Source organism: Podarcis cretensis (genome assembly GCF_951804945.1).
Source record: "Podarcis cretensis genome assembly, chromosome: 4".
NCBI classification, from domain to species: Eukaryota; Metazoa; Chordata; class Lepidosauria; order Squamata; family Lacertidae; genus Podarcis; species Podarcis cretensis.
The window spans coordinates 971099-991638 of NC_137173.1; the positions used below are offsets into that span (position 1 = coordinate 971099).

The window sequence follows — 20540 nt, forward strand, 5'->3', positions numbered from 1 at the left end:
TCTCGGTGAAGGTAGGGGTGCCGTGTGAGTGGGAATAGGCCCTAATGGAAAAGGAGGTGGGTTGAGCAGGGCAGCAAAGGAGGGAGCAACACTGACCAATACAATGTACATGCGTGTTATAGATATGCGCTAACTAATAACTTAGTATCTACCGTACCAGAGGTGTGGGTTTATGCAAACCTGAAAGGGACTTGCAAATCATGCCTCTTAAGGCCATTTGCAAGTATAGTAGTGCAGATAGCTGGATATAGGATATCGCGTAAAAGGACACCTGTCGTATTTTGTTTAATAGTGGTCTATGCTTTACATTTAGCAGGAAGGTCCACTACTGACTGAAAAAAAAATGCAGTTTGCTTTGTTCCCCGCCATTTTTGTGTTCTCAGGTGTCAAAGTAGCTCTTCTGTGGTCTCACAGTAGTGGCAATCCCTGGTGAATCCACTTAGGGCTTTCATATTAACCATGTTGCCTGGCACCCATCACAGCTGGCACAGGTTTGGACACGTCCTGAGGGAAATATCCTAGCCTTGGCCATTCCATGGGATTTTATTATTATAGGCTCTGGTCTTGCAGTCATGGGAAGTTGCTCACTTGCACATTAAGGACCAAAAGCTAATTGCAGCCTGGATACACTTGCCCAATTCAAACTGAGTCCAATTTGAATTTATCTTGCCCCATGGTTCTCAACTTCCCAAACCAATCAGTTAAAATAAAACCACTCTTAAAGGGTACTCGTCCAAATAAGTCAATTTAACTCTATAAGGGATGATTCCTGCTAAACCAAAGCATATATACCTTCCTGAAGCTTTTCCTTGGTAAAGTGAGTTTTAGCACATTTTTAAAATGGGTAGGGAAGTTGGCAGAGTGCCAGGTGAAACAATGAAATATGGTTATAAATTCATCTAAGTCTAAACATTGGATTACATAATAGCCTGATCTGTTAAAAGGCATAAAATGTATGAGGATCCTCCACTGGGGTGTAAGGAATAAGACATTAGACATAAAACACACACAAAAATAGCCACAAAAATAGCCCCCCCCCATTTGTGGAAATGACACACTGTCAGACACATTTCAACATTCCTACGTAATAACACATAATACAAAACAAACTAATTAAATATCAGTTGCATATCTTGAGACATTTGGGATATTTTATATATGTATCTTGAGGTTCAAAAGTCAGAAAATGTCCTTGTAATTCAACTCCACCCCCCGGCAGTCTATATCCTTTGAAAGAGATAGCTGTGGCCACTTTGAAAACTTTGGTGTCTTGTTGTTGTGGTGGCGAAGCTTTTCATTAGGTCCGTAGTAACACACTTGTAGAAGTGATATCCTGTAAGGGCAGGATGGACTTAAAAGACACAGTTAAAATAATAAAACACACACACAAACACACACAATGACCTATGAGGAACCAAAATAAATAAATGCTAAGACACAGAATTTTAAGAAATCCGAAGTAACAATGAAAATAAAAGAGTGTTTCTTGATGTGACAACATCGGCTAGAATGTTAAAAGCAAAATACTGGAAAATGACTTAATGGCAATTTAAAGTTGTGCAAGTACCTTGAACTAGCCAAATGACAGAATTAATAAGAAATGCTCAGGCAAAAGGTAAACAAATACCATTCCACAAACAATGTTTGGTTATGCTTCGATTAATTTCATAGACCATGGAAAAACGGATTAAATAAATGGAAACAGATTATTTGTAACTTTAAAAGTGTCAAAGCCACAAAGAGATGGAAGTCACTACTACAGCAGGGATTTCACAGAACAGAAAGAAAGTTGTTGTGGGAGGAAAAAGGGACAAACACTTTGTTATCGGGGTTCACATATCCTGTTAAAAGGGAAAATTATTTCATGTGAGAAGCCTGTCAGGAAATGCTGTTCCTAAAATTGCACATAAACAAAGTCTGTGACTTAAATCCCATTGAGGGGTGGAATGCTTTGATATTTACCTGTGAAAAGAATTTGGCATGTTAAGATTTCAAACTTGGGACACATTAAGGGTGATTTCTCTCAATGGTTCCAAGTTTTACATAAACCTCCTCTCCCCCCCTCTACAGTTCCCCCTCCTTCCTCTCTCTCTCTCTTTTTCCTATCTCTTTTTTTTTTTTAGCTGATCTAGTCTCTGTGCATGTGTGGAGTTCATGTCTCAGCAAATCTTCTATACTATTGAAATGTCGCATCTTTTGGCAAAATTAGAATTTGAATAAGGGAAGGGTAAGGAGGAGTAGATTTTAAAAGAGGGTTAGATTTAAAACAAAAAAGAGAAACTCAGCAATTGAAGTATTCACCAACAAAAGCTAGCAATTTCAGCCCAAGCAAAGCGACTGCTTCCTTTATGTACAGGAAAGGGCTAATATCCCTCTGGCCATTCGCAGAACAATGCCACGCCCTTATATATGGGAAAAATGGCCAGAGAGTCAGAATTCATAGGATTTTTTTTAACATTTTAAGTTATTTCGGCCTTCCCATTTGCAGACAAAATTTTTCCTGCCCCTTTATTTACAGGATTGGTCAAGGCCCATATGTATTTGTATGTGTTTAAACTTTGAATTGACTTTGAAGTCTGATTTTTAAATAGTAGACAAAATGATAAACACTGTAATCACTCAAATGCTTGATATTACCAGTTGTGCTTCAAAACATCACAGCTTCACCTCTCACTTTTTAAAACTAAAGAGCAAAGCTAGGCTGAATTTCAACTCCATCACCACACCAGAATTAAGAATTACCCTGCAATGCTTGCGGACACATGTCCTTCCACACAGCCACAAATTGGGAGAGTTGAAAGGGACCCTAGGGTCATCTAGTCCAACCCTCCAAAATATGGGGTTCACAGCAAGATTTCACAGCAAGATTTGTACTACCAAAGAGACACACACATACTTATGTACACAGGCACTACTGGGGAAGAGAGCACACTCAATGCTCCTATCATGTACTAAGGAAGAGGAAAATAAAAGTATCCAGTTTTATACAGAACCCTCTAAAGGAAGAACAGTTTCCTAAGATAAGATAGGAAGAGAATCTGGGAGAGAATATTTTATAAGCATAGGGTTATTTCAGTTGATATACCCACTCAAATAATAGAACCAGTCCTGGATTTGATTTAATGTCTCTGAACTACGATTTTTAAATAACGATATAAAGGAAGGTGAGATGTCGGGTACTTTTAGCAAAGAATGTGCCCCCTTCCCTTGCTGAAGGAAGCTCACTCAGGAGTAAATTCACTTGGCACAGAAGTAAGAAGGGGGGGGGATCTGAAAGAGACAGAACCAAGTGGGGGAGGCAACCTCCAACAAGAAGCCAGGAAACCCCAGTTGATCCTGCATCAGGACCGGACCCCACAGACAGACAATTGCTGTCCATCAAAGCCTCCACCCTCCATGTGCTTCATGAAATAAACATACCGCACCCTAGCCCGAGAGAGCAGCCGCGCTCAACTACGCCTCTGCAGCAGAAACATCCAATTCACATCAGAAACATTCACATTCCAGAAACATTAGAAACATTCACATTCCAAAATAGACTGTAGACTCACAATCTGAAAAGTTGCGGCAAAGCAAGAGGTGGGGTAAACATTTGCACCCTTCATTCTCATTTGGTCTTATTTAAGACTGATAAGGTCTAGCATGGCTTCCTTAGTTTTAAAATTTTGAAGCAAGCTTGCAGTTTAAACTATGCGCGCTTAAGAAAGGCAGTCTGTCAGAGACAGAAGGAACAGACAACACACATAACAGACAACATGTAAACACACATATTCTCATATATGTATTAACACACAACACACATAACAGACAACATGTAAACACACATATTCTCATCCTTTAGTTGGTTATTGCAAGGAGTTGGGCTGCTTCCTTTAGCTTCATCAAGTGAAATTAGTAGGAAGGTCCCACATGGTTTTAAGAGCCTCCTTGCCTCTTCAAACACCACCAGTTAACCAAACTGGCAGGGCTCACAATGCTTAGTTGACTGGGCACCCCTTTATATATAAGCATGCGTTGTTGTTGTTGCTTTTGTTGTTGTTTTCTTTTGGGGGGGGGATAGAGAAGGGAGAAGGAGAGGGGTTGATTAGGATTTGGGTAACTTGTACAGGGGGCTATAGTAAAGAGGGGTCTTTCGTCGCTTGGCGACTTCCTTAGTGGGTTTTTAAAGAGCTCTAGCTATCCGGTTCCTTATATTTCCTTCCTATTTCCTTAGTCAATAACCTGGGGTCCTTTTCCACTCTGCCGATCCTGCCCAATTCCTCATGGGCTATCCCTCCTGGCAACCTCCTACCTATCGCCACAATCTCAGGAAAAGGGGCCCTACTGAACGCCCGCGCCGTGCGGTGCCAGATCGGGTGATCCCTGGATAGAGTTTTGAACCGAAAATCCCCCTTGCTTTTGGAAGCGGGCTCACACACGCTACACGTGTTACGTGGCACCGACCAGTGCGGCTGGGATTGATACAGAAAGCCAGACCCCTTCCTGCCCCCTCCGTAAGGGCGCTCGGGAAGTTCGGAAGAAGAATTCCAGACCCTTGCTTCAACTGAGAGAGTCCGTTGCGGGGAGTCGGCTGTCTTTCCAAGCCGGGTCTCTCCGTCTTATTTTTGGACCCCCAATTGGTGCAGCTGACTGGAGGGTTTGAGAGGGGAAAGAGATAGAGCTCAGAACCCCCTTTTGGGTCGAGCAGCAGTCCACGGTCTCTCTCACCAATTGGACCAAGAGACAGGCGAGAAGGAGCGATAGAGAGGAGGGCAGAGAATTCAGTTGCCAGGAGATTTCCACCCCTTTCCCACCAGTGCACTGGATTTTTCCTTTTCCTTATACTCACGTGTCTTCTATGATGATCCCGGGATTGATGAATAAGCCGGCTGGATCCCTCTTTGCTCCCCGGCTGAACTCCTGGGGCTTTTGATTACCGCCCGGAAGATGGCCGGGGGTCCAAAGGATCTTCCCAGGCAAAATGGCCTGGTGCCGGCTGAAGATTTCGGGGCCCCCGGTCAGCAACGCGGGAGAACCGCAAAGCCCCACGTGGGGCGCCATCTGTTACGGAAAAATTCCGGGTGCTGATTTTCCTTGCCACCCGGCTCGTCGGACAATGTCCGCGGGTCCTAGCGGAAAAATGAGTTCAGCCGGAGACAGGAGCAATGAACGGAGATCCCAAGTTTATTGCGCAACAGGTTCAACAAGTGGCATTGAACCCCGAGAGTGGGGCGACATAAACTTTTAAAGGTTCCCTCCAGGTCCCAGAATACAGTGCAGAAAACGTCACATATACATCATAAAGAGGTGGGGTTACACGGATCAGCAGTACAAGAAATTGGGTGATGGGTTTACACAAATCAAGGTGGGGCTACATAGATCAGCAGTATAGTAAGGTAGGCAGGGCGGAGATCAGCAGTACAATAAGGTAGGCAGGGCAGAGATCGTATGGATCAGCAGTATAGTAAGGTAGGCAGAACAGAGATCAGCAGTATAATAAGGTAGGCAGAGCAGAGATTGCCTGGAGTGGTAGAGATATGCATAAACGTTTCCTGAGTACAGGTGATGGCAAGACAATGGCATAGCCATGCATCGCCCATTATCTGGTATTGTCCGGAGGAAGGGCTTGGCTGGACCATCCGACAGGATTAGGGTCTTAACACCTTGCTTGAGGGATTATGCTGGACAGGGGGGTGTGATGGAGTCCTAGAGAAATTGAGCAAACTGGCACGTTGATTTTCTATGAATTTTATAGATTTTAGTCCCTTTTGACATTGACAATTGGAAATAAATTGATATATTGTAGCGAAGAAGAAGATGAAGAAGACATGCCCCCCCCCTTCCGTAACAAGGGTAAGAAAAAAGCATTAAACAACTAAGAAAGCTCAGTTGACCATCCCAGGGCTAGCACACAGGAAAGTTTTTCTCCCTCTCTCCTAACACTAGAAGCCCCATGAAGCTGAATGTGGGGGAGATTCAGGATGTATAAAAGGTTCATGCAGCCCAGAGTTACTGGGACCCCCTCCCAATGGAGGAGGGGGCTATCGAGGGCAGCCATGATTCGGAATCCCAGCTGATGGAAACGGCAGGAGGTGGGAGCATAGCTGTCAACTTTTCCCTTTTCTTGCGAGGAATCCTATTCAGAATAAGGGAATATCCCTTAAAAAAGGAAAACTGTTATGTACTGAGTTGAATAGGATCCCAAATGCAGCAGTCTGGTTGGTCCTATAACAATAGGATTCAGAATGCAGCAGTCTGATTGGTCCTAGAACAATAGGATTCAGAATGCAGCAGTCTGATTGGTCCTAGAACAATAGGATTCAGAATGCAGCAGTCTGAGTGATCCACAGGAGCCACCCAATCCAGCTCCAGGTGGAAGTGAATACGCAACCTGATTGGCCTACAGGAGAATCCCGGAATTAGCCAATCACGTGGTGCGCATTGTGTAAATAATGTATATAAAGCAGACATTATGGGGGAACTTCCATTCCTCCTCACCACTATGAGCTGAATAAAGAGCATGAAATCCATACTCTACTCCAAATATATTTCAGAAACGTTGAGAGCTATGGGTGGGAGCGATCTTGTGCTCAGATCCTGTTTGCATTGGGATCCATGGGGACATCTGGTTGTCCCCTGTGAGAGCAGGATCCTGGATTAGATGGGCCCCAGGCCTGATCCCGTAGCCTCTGCTTATTAGGAAATGGGCTCAATAGCAGGAGAAATATTAAGACCTGAGAATGACTCTACCCTCCGTTTCCCCCAAAAGACACATCATTAAAAGACTTACTGCATTTTAAAAAAATGAATAGCAGTGATCTTGACTATAGCCAGATGGTGGAAGAAGTTGGGTGGCAGCTAATGAATGAATGGGAGCAACAAATTCGGACAATCACTTGGATGGAAAAATTAACACAGCAGACGAAGGAAAATCTTTGCAAAATTCCAGGCAGCCGAGTTCTGCTTTGTTCCATCTATAAGTACAGCACAAAAGAACCTCCGTCCATTAATTGGATTCTGATGGGGAAATGTGCTATAGGATCACTTGGAAAAATAAAAAATAAAATTGATATCGGTGAAGCACTGCAAACAAAAACATGATGTTGGAACATGATTAGCACTCTTAGTTTCATTTTATAATAAGCTGTTAAGTGTTTTGGAAAAAATGGTTTTAGACATTAAGTATGAGCTGTACTTAACACTTTGCAAATGAAACTTAATATATATGCTGAGATCAGACAAAGCCAAACTGTCAGCATCGCCCTTGAGCCAGTGCCACCAACTGGACTCATCCACTTCAGCCCCGGCTGGGCCAGGCGAGCTGGGTAGCACTTCCAGAGACCACCTTCTGCACAGGAACTGGTCAAAGTGCTGTGGACACAGCTTAGAGTTGTGAGCACCGGATTCACTCCAACAAGAAGACAGTCGTCGCACAGCAGAGTATAGCAGAGCATAGCAGAGCATAAACGACTTGGAGAGCAGCTCTGTAGAATATCTTCTTTTATTCTATCTACAACTATACAAACTATATACAGAGCTAAATCAGGTCTAAGCATAAATGAATGCTGAACTGCAATGAGTGTCTGCAGCTGCTCTTAGCAGCAACCTTATCTATACACACGATCTCTAACACGCAGTCTCTCTCTCCCCGACACACTGACTGACTGACTCTTTGATGTGGTGCTGGAGCAGAATAAGTAGAGAGCAGAACACTGCCCCTCCTCTCTGGAGAATCACCAGACTCATCAGCAGATTCTTGGATATGGGAGGGGTGAAATCTCCTCGCAAACATGTCTTTTGGAACTGCTCTCGAATACAAATATTTTGGAAATGTGTTCAGGTTGGTATCTCGGATACATTAGAATATAACATACTGTCAGAACCTACAATATTTCTGCTTGGTTCTATTGGGATGTTATCTCGAAAAAAGTCTGAGAAATAGTGATCAACCTTATAAATGCTCCTAAGATTATGATAGATAAATTCTTTTTTGGGGGGTCCTCATCTCTGGCCTAGTTTGGCAGGCCCACTTTGGCTCTCAATGGCCAGCCTGCTCAGTGGTTAGAGGCATCCGGATGGGACTCTTGCTGGCCTTCTGCCACTTTGGAAGAAGTCTCCACATGAGACAGTTTGGGGAGGATAAGACATAGTAGACGTCTGTTTATGTTTGAGGTGCTTAGTTTTTCTCAAAGCCTGTCTCGTGATGCTAAATCAAAGGCAGATTTAAAATCTATGTTGGAGTACTAGGCTTTGGTTTAAAGTTGACATTTGCCCTGAAAGCAGCTTGTGCTTAGGAAGCAAAAAGCGAGAGAGCCCTTAACTGCCTCCTGCCAGGAGGGAGGGATCAGTCTCCACTCAGGGGCCGGAGCTCAGCGGGGGGGGGGCCTCTCCCCCTCCCTCCCTCCCTCCCTCCCTCCCTCTGCACCTCAAAACCCAGAAATAGGAAAACCCAGAATTATGGCATCCCATTAAGGCTTTATATAATTCTAGGTTTTCCTATTGTCAGGGGTTCAGGAGCAGAGGCACAGGGAAGAGAGGAGATGGAGAGCGAAGGGGAAGAATCCGAGGGGAGCGTAGGAGAAGAGGACAGTGGACCGAGGGATTCCATGAGCCTCTCCAGTGAATCGGAAGATTCACAGAAGGGGGCGCCAGTGGCCAAGGGTAGGGGGTTCCCAAGGGGAACGCCCCAGGAGCAAGGAGGCAGCAGGGACTCCCAGAGCAGTAGCTGGAAATCAGGACCAGCTTCCCCACCAGAGCAGAGTGGGGGGGAAGAGTCCCAAGGATCGGGGCCAGTGCATTCCCCACCAGGGAGAGAAGATAAGGCAGGGCTGAACACACCTCCATCGGAGAGTCAGACAACGGAGGGGAGGTCAGATCCGGCCAGTATCCCGGAAGAGGGAAGCAGTGACAGAAGTAGTGTAACGGTCAGGAGGAAGGTCACTGGGTTGGCACGAGAGGCAAGTTCAAATGTACAGGAGCGCGGGACAGCAGAGAATGAGGATTGGGAACCGGGTCCTAAAGCCCGCCAGAGGGAGGGGGAGGAGCTAAGCGACTCAGCGTCGGAAGAGTCCAGAAAGGGCAATGCCCCAGCGGGCAGGAGGACCCAGAGGAGGAGAGAGCAGCGTAAAAGGTGGAGCAGGGCTAGGATCTTAAACTGGTGTCATAGGGGAGGAGACTCAGACGGTACTTCGCCGGTCTAGGGTTAAGACGTAGAGCTGCGCGCTGCAGCTTTGAAATGGAAACTGAACCTCAATAAAGACTTTTGTACATAACGACAGCCTCGCGTTGGTCCTCTGTGAGCTGGGACCTAGGGGCAGCTCTGACACCTATTGTTACCGGAAAAATCCGAGGGTTCCCTTGGACAAAAAGTAAAGACACCAACCAGAGTAAATTGGAGCAAATCAGCAGCCTGTAGGCTTGGCCTTTATTGAACTGTTGCAACAGGGTGCTCCCCTCACTTGCAGGAGAGAGAAAGGACACAGAAAAATGGCCTTTATTGAACTGTTGCAACAGGGTGCTCCCCTCACTTGCAGGAGAGAGAAAGGACACAGAAAAATGGTGTGCAAGGCCTTATAAAAACTTTTGAAATTCCCACCCTGTAGATCAAGACCACCCCCAGAAACATCATGCATACATCACAGAAAGGAGGGGTTGAGGGAGGAGTTGTGGTGGTAACCTGAGTGTCCTGTCACCTGGCTGGTTCCCTTCTCTTCCCCTCCCCATGAGTCATTTTCCAGGTGACAGAGGGGACTTTGCAGTTTCCTGCCCCCAGAGGGAAGATCTGATTATTGTCCTTTGTTCCAGTCCATGCTGAATCCACTCCCATATGCAAGTTCTTTGTGATCTTGGTCTTCTGTCTGGGACCATCAGGGTTGGCATAGCAACTGGGCAGGGCTCCTGTAGATGTGCTGGGATGCTGAAGGGATTATGCTGCCCTGTATCAAACCTTCCCCATTTTGTAGTCTTTCCTTCATGGAGTAAAATAAAAGTGGAACAGTGCAAATCAGATGTATGGTTGATTTTCTATGAATTTATAACAGAAGCGTAGCGTATGGAATATGTGAGTGTGAATGTGTGTGAAGTTTGTACAAACTGAATGATTGGGGGGGGGTTCCTGCTACACTATTTTTTCCTTAAACTTTTTGATTTTTATTATTTAATTTATTTCTGTAAGATCACATTTCTTGTCGATTACTTCTCCTTTCAGGGATTTCCACGGTATTCCATTTGTTCTGTGTAATTAGGTGGGCAGAGATGACTCTTATGAGGAGCGCATTCGTGAGCTGAGGCACACAGAATCATGGGTCAGAAGGGACTCCCAGAGGTCATTCCTGCAACGCAGGAATCGCAGCTCCAGAATCCCTGATGGACAGCTGTCCAGCCTCGGCTCTGAAGCCCGAAGCGAATCCCAGAATTGTAGAGCTGGAAGGGACCCCTGAGGCTCATCTAGACTGCAACGCGGGAATCCCACCCCCCACGCCAGCTCCCAGGCTGCACCAGAGGCCATGTGCATCGTAGGCCGGGGGACTCAGCCTGGCAGCTGTACCCTGTACCTGTGGGGTGGGCAGCCTCCTCACTGGCTCAGGTGGGGTGTGGGATGTGGGGGGGGGGTGGCTAAGGCTCGGCCCCCTCCCTCTCCGCCTCCTCCTCGGCCCCCCACTCCCGCATCTGCCACTCCAGGCGCTCCAGGCGCAGAGCCACCTTAAAGGCGCTGGATTCGAGTCCCGCCAGGATTCTGGCCAGCTTGGTCTGCAGGGCGTCCAGGCCCTCTTCCAGGGCGGCCGTACGGCGCTCCTCCTCCTGCAGCTGGGCGATCTCAGCCGCCTCGGCGTTGACGTCCAGCTTGTCCATCTTGAGCAGGATCTCCCTGCCCTTGGCCTCCAGCATGGTCTTGGCGCTGGGGAACTCGGCCAGCACCTCCGTCAGGTCCTCCTTCGACAGGCAGAAGAGGTCCGAGAAGCCGATGCTCTTGATGTTGGCCGTGCGGCGGTTCCCGGACTTGTTCCCTGGGTGGGGGGAGAAGGGGTGCAATGGGGTCAGCGGGGGCCTTGAGAACATAAGCAGAGCATGCAGGATCAGGCCCCCGGGGGTGGGAGGAAGAGGCCAAGAGGCAGAGAGGAGTCCGGTTGGTGAAGAAGCCAGGGGGGTCTCCCCCTCCTGATGAGATGAGCTCCCCTCCCCTCTCGCCTCCAGAAGAGGCATGGAAATGGCGGAGGAGAGGTTGGGGACACACAGATGCCAAGGGCCTTCTGGCGGTTCCCTCGCTGTGAGAAGCCAAGTTACAGAGAACCAGGCAGAGGGCCTTCTCGGTGGTGGCGCCCTCCTTGTGAAACGCCCTCCCACCAGATGTCAAAGAGAACAACAACTACCAGACTTTTAGAAGACATCTGAAGGCAGCCCTTTAATGTTTTAACAGACTCCGTATTTTAATATTCGGTTGGAAGCCGCCCAGAGTGGCTGGGGAAACCCAGACAGATGGGCGGGGTATAAATAATAAATTATTATTATTATTATTATTATTATTATTATTATTATTTGGAATTCCTTGGGAGAAACCTCGGAGAGGAGGGGGCTGAGGCAGTGGCGGGGGGGGGGGGCCTTCCGTCACGGGGGCTAGACCCACCGGAGACAAGATGCTTATGTGTTGCTAGACTGGTGACTGGGGGCGGCCGCTGAGACCATATAACACTGGTCTTGAAAGACCTACACTGGCTCCCAGTACGTTTCCGAGCACAATTCAAAGTGTTGGTGCTGACCTTTAAAGCCCTAAACGGCCTTGGTCCTGTATACCTGAAGGAGCATCTCCACCTCCATTGTTCAGCCTAAGGTCCAGATCCGAGGGTCTTCTGGCGCTTCCCTCACTGTGAGAGGTGAGGTTACAGGGAACCAGGCAGAGGGCCTTCTTGGTAGTGGCGCCCGCCCTGTGGAACGCCCTCTCACCAGATGTCAAGGAAATAAACAACTATCTGACTTTTACAAGGCATGTGAAGGCAGTCCTGTTTAGGGAAGTTTTTAATGTTTGATCTTTTAACATATTTTATATTCTGTTGGGAACCACCCAGAGTGGCTGGGGAAACCCAGCCATATGGGCCAGGGTATAAATAATAAAATTATTATTAGTAGTATTGTGGGGGATCTCAGGAAAAGCCACAGAGGCCTGTTCTTGTCCTGTTTTTGGTTAGCCTAACTGATTTTGCTTCTGTAAAAAACTGCCTCCTTTAGAATTTAGGAGGGGGAGCCACACTCATGTGAAGACCAGATAACGTTGCTAGGCGATTTCAGGAAAACCTCCTTCTGCCAGGCAACTCTCCCCTTCAAGGTCTCCAGGCAGGGGGTCCTGTTTCCATCAGTGTAAGGAACCTCGAAAGGGTGGGGGAGGGAGGGGGGAGGCCTATAAAAAGCATGAACAAAGGCTATTTGGCGCGGCTTCACCATCACGCTGTTTTACTCAGCTGAATAAATGAGTGATTATGGGAATCTCCTCTGTCTGTGGCAGGCATCCTCAAACTTGGCCCGCCAGATGTTTTGGGACTACAATTCCCATCATCCCTGAATAAAAGTTCGAAAGCACATCAAAGTGCAAGTAGATAAATAGGTACTGCTCCAGCGGGAAGGTAAACGGCATTTCCGTGCGCTGCTCTGGTTCCCCAGAAGCGGCTTAGCCATGCTGTCCACATGACCCGGAAACTGTACGCCAGCTCCCTCGGCCAGTAAAGCGAGATGAGTGTACAACCCCAGAGTCGGCCACGACTGGACCTAATGGTCAGGGGTCCCTTTATTTTTACCCTTTAGGTAGCCGTGTTGGTCTGCCATAGTCGAAACAAAATAAGAAAACTCCTTCCAGTAGCACCTTAGAGATCAACTAAGTTTGTTATTGGTATGAGCTTTTGTGTGCATGCACACTTCTTCAGATGTGGATTTCGGATTTGTGACCATTATGCTCATTTGCCTTCAGAAGCAGTAAAGCTCTGCTGGATGAAATTGCCTCTGGTCCATTTTGGGGGGAACTCTGCAACGTGCTTCAGTTTTTCCTCCACACACGACCCCCCGCCTCCTCCCTCTCCCCGCCCCGGCTCACCTTTGATGTTGATGATGCTGATCTCCCCAAAGTAGAGCCCCTCTCCCAGCACGGCGTACTGGGTGACCCCGTCGTCGGCCACCACGGCCAGCTTCCCCTCCCGGATGAAGTACATCTCCCGGCCCACGTCGCCCTTCTTGCAGACGTACTCGCCGGGGCTGTAGACCTGGGGCTTGAGCTTGAGGACAAGCTCCTCCAGGAGGCTCTGCTCGCAGCTCTGGAAGATCTGCACCTTGCGGAGGGTGGGCAGGTGGACGCTGACGGCCACCTCGGCCCGCAGGCGCTCGGGGAGGTGCTGCAGGATCTGAAGCTCGTTGGTCATCTTCTTCTCCATCTGCAGGTGCTGGTACCACTCCACCACGCGGTTCTGGAGGCGCCGGTTGGGGCAGTGGGTGCGCAGGTAGCCCTTGACCAGGTCCGAGTTGGGGACGAAGGCGTCGTCCGCCTGGTTCATGTTGGAGATGACCGAGGTCATGCTCCCCATGATGGTGGCGAAGCCCATGACGGCCAGCAGGAAGTCGGCCGCCATGAAGAGGAACTCCTCCTCGCGGTGGGGCATGGGCGTGTCGCCCACCGTGGTGAGGATGAGGGTGGAGAAGTAGAAGCTGTAGAGGTACTGGCGGAGCAGGCGCTCAAAGCCGGGGATGCTGACGTTGGGGTAGACCCACTCGTCCGCCCCGTAGCCCACGTAGCCCGAGAGGGCAAAGTAGACGCAGGCGTTCCAGTGGATGGTGACGAAGACATAGAGCATCAGCTTGGAGATGCGGAAGGAGTTGGGGTGCGCCGTGCGCGTCTCGATGCGGTCAAAGGCCTCGAAGAGGCGGGGGCTGCGCAGGAAGCGGTTGGCCCGCACGGCGGGGGTGGCCAGGCCCAGGCGCAGGTAGAGGAGGTCAGTGGGCAGCACTGAGAGGAGGTCCAGCAGGAAGGCGGAGGAGCAGGTGTAGCGGCGCGAGATCTTGGAGCGGTCCTGGATGAGGATGCCTTGCTCCAGGAAGCCTGGGGTGCGGAGGGGGGAAGGAGATGGGTCAGAGGAGACCCTCGGCCCCGGGCAGAGGACCTTAAGGTCCATGAAGAACCATAGTTTATAAGTCCTGGGCCCTAAGGAAGTCAGACTATCCTTCCCCAAGGCCAGGGCCTTCTCAGTGATGGCTCCGACCTGGTGGAATGCTCTGTCCCAGGAGACCAGGGCCCTCCCTGCAGGACTGAACTTCCTTCCGTCAGGCCTGTAAGACAGAGCTTTTCCACCTGGCTTTCCATTTGAACTTAGCCTGATTTTTTATTCCCCTTCCTCCCCTTTTTATGAAGATTACCCACTCTGGGACCCCACAGCTCATTCTCCCCTGGTCTCCTCGCTGGCCCAAGTGGGACTCATTTAGCCAGCTAGCCCTGGTGGTCATCTAATGTTCATTGGATGGATTCCCCCCCTAAATTGATTTTTGATTCTTGATTTTATTGTTATTTACACTGTATACCATATTTTATGCTGGCTTTTTTGTAGCACCAATTAAGTGTTTTAAATTTGTTGTTAGCCACCCTGAGCCCGGTTTCCTGAACCGGGAAGGGCGGGGTATATATAAAATTTTTATTATTATTATTATTATTATTATTATTATTATTATTATTATTATTATCTCCATTCCTCTCCAACAAACGGAACAACCTAAGAAGGGCCTGCTGGATCAGGCCAGAGGGTCCCATCCGGTCCCCTCAGCCTTCAAAGGTGGGGAATGTAGGGATCAGAGAGACACTCTTTATAGGGAAGCAGCTAGAATTGCCTCTCTCTCCGCCAGCACCAGGGCCTGTTCAGCTGGAACCTGCTCTCCGAAGGAATAGGCCAACTATTTCAGCAGATTCAGTGCCGGATTTATGTATAAGCTAAACAAGCTATAGCTTAGGGCCCCACTCTCTTGGGGGCCCCCAAAAAAAATTAAAGGGAAAAAACCTGGATGTACATTTCCAAAATATAAGATAAAAAACAAATAAAACCTACATACAGCAACAGTGTTTTGTGTTGTGTAGGCTGCTATGATGTAAGTCATGGCCCCCGCCTGCTCGCCTGCTCCCAAAAATATCCCTGGTTTCGCTCCTTTCTATATATAGGGTGCCTGCATTCTGCATGGGCTGGTTGCACAGCAAGCTGTGCAAATGGCTTGAGATAACTATCAGGTCCATAAATCACCATCTAGCATATATTCAACACAGAAACAGCGACTATTTGTTGTTGACAAAGGACAGCTGGACATATAAAGGGCCTCATTACCTTCAGTAGCTGAGGGCCACATCAAACCTAAATCCGGCCCTGAGGAGATCTTATGGACAAAAGTTTCCTAGTGTTTTTGTTCCCACATTATATATTTCTCTGTTTAAAATTTCCAATTATTATCATGGAAGAAGGGCGGGAAGTCAGCTTTTAAATATGCACAGTTGTACCTTGGAAGTCAGACAGATTCCAATCCAGATATCCGTTAGACTTCCAAAACATTTGGAAACCAAAGCACGGATTCTGATTGGCTGCAGGAAGCTCCAATCAGAAGCCCCCGTTGGACGTTTGCTCTCTTCCCTTCCTGCAGTTTCCGGCGACTGGGATCCAGAAGCATTGGTACCCCTGACTGTGGAGGCAGAACAAAGATATCCTGGCCAGGAACCCTTGATATCTTTCTCCTTCTCCAGGAATCGGTCCAATCTTTTCTAAAGCCATCTAGCCTGCTGGACATCCCTGCCTACTGTGGGAGGGAGTTCCACAGTCTAACGACGCATTACGGGACGAAAGACTTTCTTCTCTCTGTTCTGAATCTCTCAGCGTTCAGCTTCATTGGATGAAGGGGGAGAAACATTTGCCAGGTGGGGTGCAGGGGGGGCGTAAGGGGAGGGGCGAGGAGAGAGGCCCCGAGGCGGAAAGGCCACTGACCCGTGTAGAAGTGGACCCCGATGTCCAGCAGGTACAGCAAGTCGCAGAGGTAGTCCAGGGCCAGCCAGAGGAAGAGGTATTTGCGCTGCAGCTCAGGGAAGCAGGACCTGCCAGGAGGGAAGGAGAGAGAGAGATGGGTGGCAGCATCTGAACCCACAACCCGCCCACTGCAGCAGCAGCAGCAGCAGCTGCCCCAAAGGCCAGGCAGTCCCCTCCAAGCTCTCTCCTTGTTCCTTGCTCCACTCCCCCCTCCGCAGACCCCCACTCAGCTCTCCCCTTCTCCCCAGGAATATCCCCAAAATGCTAATGGGGGCCCCCAGTTTGCTCTGAAACTCCCTCCCTTCCTAAAAGGACCCCCCCCCCAGAACTGCATTCTTGTTTTGCCAGGTCCTGAATCCCTGGATTCAAAAGACAAGGAAGGAAATTGCAAACAAACTTTAGGAGGAACTTCCGGGCAGCAAGAGCCCTTTGACAGCGTCACAGAAGACCTTCGAAGATGCTGAGCTCTCCTTCAATGGAGGTTTGATGGTCACCTGTCAAGAATTCTTTAGCTGGGATTCCTGAACCAGGGGGCTTGGAGTACAGAAGGGGTAGTTGGAGTGGGTTGGAAGAGGGAAGTTCAGGGAAATTTTTAATGTCTGACACTTTATTATTTTTAATATTTTTCTGGTAGCCACCCAGAGTGGCAGGGGAAACCTAGCCAGATGGACGGGATGTAAACAATAAAATTATTGTTTTTATTATCCGATGACCCTCGAGGGTCCCTTCCAGCCCTATGGTTCTCTCTTTCCATGACTTCACCCAAATGTCTTTTTGCTGAATGTTTGCCCCCCACCCTGCCCTCCATGGCTGGATTGTTGGAGTCTGCTTCCTCTTGCTGTTTACTATTTTTCTTACTTTGGTCATCCCCTGGGCTTTCTCTCCTCTGCGTGGAAGGAGATGACTGGCAGATGCAGAAGCAAAGGAAGGAAGGAAGGAAGGAAGGAAGGAAGGGAAGGAAAGAAGGAAGGAGAGAAGGAAGGAAGGAAGGAAGGAAGGAAGGAAGGAAGGAAGGATGGAAGGAAGGAAGGAAGGAGAGAAGGAAGGAAGGAAGGGAAGGAAAGAAGGAAGGAAGGAAGGAAGGAAGGAAGGAAGGAAGGAAGGAAGGAAGGAAGGGAAGGAAGGGAGGGAGGGAGGGAGGGAGGGAGGGAGGGAGGAAGGAAGGAAGGGAGGAAGGGAGGGAGGAAGGAAGGGAGGGAGGGAGGGAGGAAGGAGGGAAGGGAGGAAGGGAGGAAGGAAGGAAGGAAGGAAGGGAAGGAAAGAAGGAAGGAAGGAAGGAAGGAAGGAAGGAAGGGAGGGAGGGAGGGAGGGAAGAAGGAAGGAATCCAAAAGGGGTTTCTGTTGCTTTCCTTCCCTCCTCCCTCCTTGGGGGCAACAGTTGTGCTTCTGGTGATGCTCCCGGCCGGAGAGCCTTGGCCCCCATGCTGGGACCCCTCCGTGGCTTCCCTGCGCCCCCGGCCCCCTCCCCACAGGCAGATCCAGCCCAGCCCCCCTCCGCCCACCTGCAGATGAGGATGATCCAGTTGTACATGATGGGGAACACCATGGTGACCAGCCACCAGTAATAATAGTCCCCCGATGGGTCCAGGATCCGTTTCTTCTCCTGGCTGAGAGAAGAGCAGAGGAGTGGGGAGAACATTGGTAAAGGCCTTCTGGGAAATGATATACATTTGTTAAAAAAACCCAGAAGCCTTTCTCTTAGGTATAATAGGTGAATGGCTACCAGGAGAAGATAAGAGACATTTTATGTACGCAACGACGGAAGCAAGGATGCTACCAGCCCAGAGATGGAAGGAAGGAGAAGTACCAACAAAAGAAGAATGGCAGGCGAAACTGATGGAGTATGCGGAGATGGCAAAATTGATGAGGAAGATCCGAAACCAGGAAGATCAAGTACCGTATTTTCGCTCCATAATATGCACTTCTTTCTTCCTAAAACGTAAGGGGAAATGTCTCTGCGTCTTATGGAGTAAAAGCGTGGTCCATGGAGCTGAATTGCCCGGGGGCAAAAAGCAGATCATGCTTCCCCCCCCCTTTTTTTTTGGAAAGAGGGAAACGGGTGTTGAAACAAAGCTCCCGATTGTTTGCCGATGGGGAGAGAGATAAGGGAGGCTTATTCCAGCAACTGGGATTCAGAAGCATGGCTGCCTCTGGGGGTGGAGGGCAGAGAACGGCCGTTGGGGCCTGGAGCCCTTGGAAGGAGCCCTCTCCACCTTCGAGGGATTTGTCCAGTTCTTCTGAATCAGGGGCTATCCCTGTGGCTGGGAGTTCCCTATTGGGCCTGCAACACAGCTGTGTCTGGGATGTGTGTGTGATGGGAGAAGGCATCAGGTGGGCAAAGCCTGGTTTGAGGCGTGTCCCCAAGACTGGGGAGAGAGGGGCTGCAGATCACACACACACAGCAGCTGGGGCCTCTGCCCAGTGGCTGTTCAGGGCATCCCCATTGAAGAAGGATGTGGACAAGCTGGAACAGGGGCAGAGGAGGAAGACCAGAGTGATCCAGGGTCTGGAAACCAAGCCTTCTTTTTGAGGAACGGTCAAAGGAGTTGGGTTTGTTTAGCCTGGAAAAAGAGGAGACTCAGAGGAGATGTGGGAGCCATCTTCAAATCTCTCCAGGGCTGCCACTTAGAAGAGTGAACAACTTTGTTTTCTGCGGGTCCAGATAGCAGGACCTGAACCAATGATCCTTCAGAAGCTGCTAGACCTTCACCAGAGGTTTTTAAGAGGGGTGGCCATCTTGACTGAAGATGGGTGGCCAGTAGACCTGAAGGAGCATCTCCACCCCCATCGCTCTGCCCAGACGCTGAGGTCCAGACCCTTGCTCATGGACCAAAGTATAAAGCCGTGAGGGAAACTGGACTGTGTCAAGAGTATTTCACGGAAACACCTCCCATAACCAAGGAAGGGAATGAAAGAGAAGCAGCAGAAAAAGAGTTCAGCCTTTCACCATCGGTCCTGTGTACCTGAAGGAGCGTCTCCACCCCCATCGTTCTGCCCGGACACTGAGGTCCAGCTCCGAGGGCCTTCTGGCGGTTCCCTCATTGCAAGAAGCGAGGTTACAGGGAACCAGGCAGAGGGCCTTCTCGGTAGTGGCGCCCGCCCTGTGGAATGCCCTCCCATCAGATGTCAAAGAGGAAAACAACTACCTGACATTTAGAAGACATCTGAAGGCAGCCCTGTTTAGGGAAGTTTTTAATGCTTGACATTTTAAAGTATTTTTCATCTTTGTTGGAAGCCGCCCAGAGTGGCTGGGCAAACCCAGCCAGATGGGCGGAGTACAAATAATAAATTATTATTATTATTATAGAGCATGACCTGATTAACTCAAAAGCGAAAACTCTTTCTAAAATGTACTGATTCCTCCTTGATTGGGAAGTCAAGGAGGAGGAGGAGAAATCTGTTATGCTAAAATGGGCACAGGACTTTGGATATAATATCTTAACGAAAGATTGGGAAAACCTCTGGGAAATCAATATGAAATTCACTGTTCGTTACACACTGAGAGAATTTTTTTTTGAAAATGCAGTATCGTTGGTACTACTTGACTCCATTAAAATTACCCAAAATGTATCAAGTGTTGGAGATGTGAAGCACATGTGGTGGACATGCAAAAAAATAAATAAATAAGGAGTTCTGAGATGAAATATATGTGGAACTTTAAAAAAATGTTTAAAAGATCTCGATTATATATAAAAAAAACCCCACAGGCTTTCCTTCTTGGAATATTAGGCTCTGACATACCAAAGAATGTAAGGGAATTATTTTTACATGCTACAGTGGCCGCAAGAATTTTAATAGCCTCAAACTGGAAAGGCTGAAAAATTTCGGAGCGGAAACAAAAATTAATGGAAAACTCTTGGGGTCCCTGCCAGTTTTTTAGTCCTATTCTTCCCCAACTCCTCTCCCCACGCCACCCGTTTGCCCAACTTGCGCCCTGCACAGTGCCTGCCATATCTGCTGCCATGGGGCCTGCCCCCCCCAATGCTTGCCTTTACTCACGCCCCCCTGCCCTGGGACGGTCCCCACTCACCGTGGTTTGGGGGCTGCCCCAGGGGTGCTCTCCTCCGTCTTGATGAGCTTCGCCTCCCCCTCCTTGTCCTTGCCTCGGAAGACCCTGGTCAGCCTATTCATCTTGGCACGGGCTGGCAGCTGCAGGCTCCTGGTCCAAGCGAGGCCACAGCCCCCTCTCTGCCCCACAGCAGAGCCTCTCTCTCCTTCTCTGGCTGGCGTTCTGCATCCAGGCGCACAGGTGCTTAGCAACGCAGCAGGGCTCCCCCCTCCAGTCCGCCCCCCCTGGGGCTCAGCCACACACCTGAGCCGGCAGGTGCAACCCTAAAGGGCCCAATCAGGGAGGGAGCAGCGCTGATGAGGACCCTGGGGAGAGCAGGGGGGGGGAGGGCGACTGCCAGGCCAGGGCGAGGCAAGCAGGCAGGGGGATGGGGGCCAGACCAGGCTGTGCAGGCCTGTGCTCCACCTCTCCTTTAAATCAGAACCAGTGAAGGCGGTAAAGGTCCTGTGTGAGTGTCTGGAGGCGGT

At 49.1% G+C, this 20540-nt stretch overlaps 1 protein-coding gene across 1 annotated transcript; it reads right to left on the reverse strand.

The window, feature by feature from the left end:
* Window positions 1–10182: 10182 nt before the first annotated feature.
* Window positions 10183–20183, reverse strand: CNGA4 (cyclic nucleotide gated channel subunit alpha 4). Its single transcript, XM_079973827.1, has 5 exons — window positions 20035–20183; window positions 17507–17611; window positions 15966–16072; window positions 13058–14053; window positions 10183–10985 (listed from the first exon to the last, which is right to left on the reverse strand). Exons 1-5 carry the CDS (start codon window positions 20133–20135, stop codon window positions 10594–10596), a joined length of 1701 nt encoding a protein of 566 aa, XP_079829953.1. The 5' UTR covers window positions 20136–20183; the 3' UTR covers window positions 10183–10593.
* Between the last annotated feature and the right edge of the window lie 357 nt (window positions 20184–20540).

Coding starts and splice junctions, on each gene's coding strand:
- CNGA4 (XM_079973827.1), bottom strand. CDS start 20,135: ATGAATAGGCTGACCAGGGTCTTCCGAGGCAAGGACAAGGAGGGGGAG. Junction 17,612..20,034: donor GGGGCAGCCCCCAAACCACG/GTGAGTGGGGAC, acceptor CTCTTCTCTCAG/CCAGGAGAAGAAACGGATCC. Junction 10,986..13,057: donor CAGCATCATCAACATCAAAG/GTGAGCCGGGGC, acceptor CCCCCCACCCAG/GGAACAAGTCCGGGAACCGC.